This window comes from Triticum aestivum, chromosome 3B (assembly GCF_018294505.1).
Source record: "Triticum aestivum cultivar Chinese Spring chromosome 3B, IWGSC CS RefSeq v2.1, whole genome shotgun sequence".
Lineage (NCBI taxonomy): Eukaryota > Viridiplantae > Streptophyta > Magnoliopsida > Poales > Poaceae > Triticum > Triticum aestivum.
The window spans coordinates 537,270,258-537,273,732 of NC_057801.1; the positions used below are offsets into that span (position 1 = coordinate 537,270,258).

The 3,475-nt window shown below is 50.1% G+C and overlaps 1 protein-coding gene across 1 annotated transcript; it reads right to left on the minus strand.

Moving 5' to 3' along the window:
* Positions 1–319: 319 nt before the first annotated feature.
* LOC123070770 (serine carboxypeptidase-like 2) lies at positions 320–2,129 on the minus strand. Its single transcript, XM_044494088.1, has one exon. The coding sequence runs from the start codon at positions 2,036–2,038 to the stop codon at positions 581–583; it is 1,458 nt and encodes a 485-aa protein (XP_044350023.1). The 5' UTR covers positions 2,039–2,129; the 3' UTR covers positions 320–580.
* Positions 2,130–3,475: the final 1,346 nt, after the last annotated feature.

Genomic DNA, 3,475 nt, shown 5'->3' on the forward strand with positions numbered 1-3,475 from the left:
TCTAGATGGTTCTTGTGTGACATCCATGCGGCACTTCGTTCGGTTTCAGGATAGCGACCTCATTTTTGTTTTTTGTGCCGCCTATTTTTCTGCTCGCATGAGTTAACGATTTGAGAGGAATCTGCAAGGTGTAGAGGTGTCGCGTTCTTGACATATCTTGGCTAATCTCGCAAAAAAGAAAAGACATATCTTGGCTAGCACAGTAAGAGCCTGTCAGTCTCAGTAAAATCAAATCAAATGAATAGCAAAACATGCGTGTTGGTAACAAAACCTCTACTCCTGTCGCTACAGGTAATGCCTTTCTACTGGTCCAACTTTGTTATCCAAAATACTGTACTTAGACTGTGCTTAGATTTGATTTCAAAACGTGTACACATGAAGTGGATGGCTAACCACTACAATAACGCCATATACTGGTCAGACTTCGGACTCCAAGCATATTTGACCATTGATCACTTGACGATTTTGCTATTTCTATTATGCACACATGTGAAGCAACTATTTCTAAGTCGACGGACGAGCCATTTTGTTTCTTTGAAATAGTATGCACACGAAATGCGTGGTTCGTAATGGAGCGGAGTCAGAGCTTGCCGGCGGGCGAGGTCCATCTGTCAAGCATGTCGAGGCACTCCTTGGGGCGGTACTCCGGCGCGGTGTGCCCGGCGCCCTTGACGGTGGCGTAGGTGAGGTTGTAGGCGTACTCCGTCGTGAACCCCGCGACCTGCTGCTTGGAGTACCACGGCCTCCATGGCGCCACCACGGGGTAGCCCATCGTCCTGATCCATGCCTGCGTGCCCACGAAGGTGAAGTCCAGGTCGTGGTCACCGTTGTACACCAGCGCCCGGTAGCCCCGGCGCGTCAGGTTGACGTGGTACGGTACTGCGCTTCGCACGTCGTGCCGGTAGTGCGCCAGCGTGGTGCACCGGCTCCACGCGCCGATGGAGCCGTCGCGGATGCCCAGCGTCTCCCTCACCTCCGCGTCGTCCGACCAGATGTACGACAGCCGGTACCCGTTGTCCCGGCATTCCACGGGGAGGGCCAGCCTGTGCTCCAGGTTGTCCTGGAGCAGCAGCCTCGCCGTCTTCGTGAAGACGGTGGCGCCGCCGGGGTCTCGCAGCGCGAGGCCGCAAAAGGGCTCCAGGACGTGCACGGGGTTGATGTCGGTGGTGACCAGGCTGATGGCGTCGAGCGCGTTGGCGCACCGCGCGTTGCTCGGCGTGACGAAGTCGTCCCGGCTGCAGCTGACCCGCGCCGCCTCGTAGAGCTCGTCGGAGATGAGCCCCATGCCGTGCATGAAAGGCACCTTGCCCGGGGTGTCGTACCTGTCGTCCGTGCCAGGGTTGCCCACCAGGTAGCCCTGAAGGTTGAGCTTCTGGCCTCCGCTTGCGTGGCCCGCATCATTATGATTGGCGATCTCGAGCGCGGTGACCGGCACGAGGTAGGCGGAGTAGGAGTCGCCGCCGATGTAGAGCGGGTTGGAGGTGAACTCGGGGTGGTCGGCGATCCACTTCTCGAGGAATATCCTGAGCTGCGCGCCGGTGCCGGTGAGGCTGACGTTGAGGCCCTGCTCCTCCCGCGCGTAGGAGAAGCCCGTGCCGACGGGCGCGTCGAGGAATATGACGTTGCTCACCTTGGTCCAGGAGTCCTCGAAGTAGACCAGGGTCGGGAACCCCTCGGTGTAGGTGGCCACGTCGAATTTGAGAGGGCCGATCTCGAAGAAGAGGCCGGAGAGGGCGGAGCAGCCGGGGCCGCCGGTGATCCACACGATGAGGGGGTCCTCCTTCGGGCTGCGCTGCGACTGGATGAAGTAGTAGAAGAGCTCCGTGCCGTGCGTGGCGTCCACCTCCACGTACCCCGTCTCCAGGTAGAAAGGCAGAGGGCCATCGAAACCTTTGACGTGCGTGATGGCGTTCCGCCGCCGCTCGGACGCTGCCGCCGGCGAGCCGAAGGCCAGGAGGACGACCACGAGGAGGAGGAGGAGGAGCAGCCTGGCCATGTGGACTAGCTTGCTCTTCTGGAGCGCTTGCAGGTATGGCATTCCAACAGGAGGACGACTTTCTCGCGGCACCACTGGACCGGGAGCCACTCGGTGGTGCTTTATCCTCCAGCCAAATCGCCCGAGGGGCTCCCGCGGTGAAGCGTGTGGTACGAGGAGCTGAATAAAATGGGATCAACTCGGTGTCAATCAACTGAAAATTATATTTCCGTGTCACTTGTTTATGTGTGAAGGATGAGCAACTCCAACATGCCGACCCAAACGGACGACGGATTTGTCCGTTTGAGTCGGCCTGACGGATATCAATATCCGCTTCCACATTTGGGTCGGCGCATGCGCCCAACACTGATCCGACCCATTTTAACGACACGCAAAAAAAACAATTAAAAAATAAAAACAAATATTTAATTAAACATAAAAGCCGACCACGAAGACCGGCGATAGTCCACGCGTCCACATCCAACATAAAAAAATGCTAGCCTTAGGCGTGCTCGTCATCGTGGTCGGGCACAGTTGGTAGCCGTTGACCAAGGCCAGATCAGCACATACCTATAGAAAATTGTATTTTGAACCGTAGATGAAAAGCGTGCTGCAGGGATTGAAAGCGGGCGCTACAGATGCAAGTGTAGGATGGATAGCCAGTAGAACTAACAAACAATGGTGTCGGTTAGGCAACGCGACATATTAATAACATAAACTAATAGCAGCGCCAGAACCTAAAAAGGCTAAAGACTCTGTTCGAAAAAGGTGAAAATTTTGTAAAGTTGTGGAATTTTTTTTTTGAAACTTAAACATTTTTCGAATTTTGAACATTTTGGATCGCGTACATTTTTTGAAAGCACAAACAATTATTGAAAACCAAGGAGGTACTGTAGCAAACATATTTTGTGAACACAAACATTTTTTGAAAACGAGAACATTCTTTTAAAACGAGAACATTCTTTTAAAACTAAGAGGTGCTGTAGGGATTAAGTTTTTATTATGCAAACCATTTCCTCTTGTTCCTGAAAAAGATATTAGATAGACTAGATTTTTTTCGAATTTATGAGCATTTCTTTAAAACATGAATATTTTTTGAAACATTATTTTTTTAGAAACCCAAACAAATTTTAGAAACATAGGTGGTACTGCAGCGAACATTTTCTGAAACACAAATATTTTTTGAACTTTTAAGATTTTCTAAAAATTGTGAGGTACTCCAGCGAACAACTTTTAAGATGCAAATATTTTTTTCAAATTCTAAAACTAATCTTTTTGAAAACATGAACAATTTTTGAATACCCAGGAGGTACTCTCATGATCATTTTTTAAATACATTTTTTTGAACTTTGAACATTTTTTAACTGAGAGGCACTGTACTGAATAATTTTTAAGATGCAAACCTTTTTTTAAATTCGTGAGAGTTTATTTAAAACATAAATATTTATTGAATTCGAACATTGTTTGAAAGTGTCGAACTATTTTTGAAAACCTGGGAGG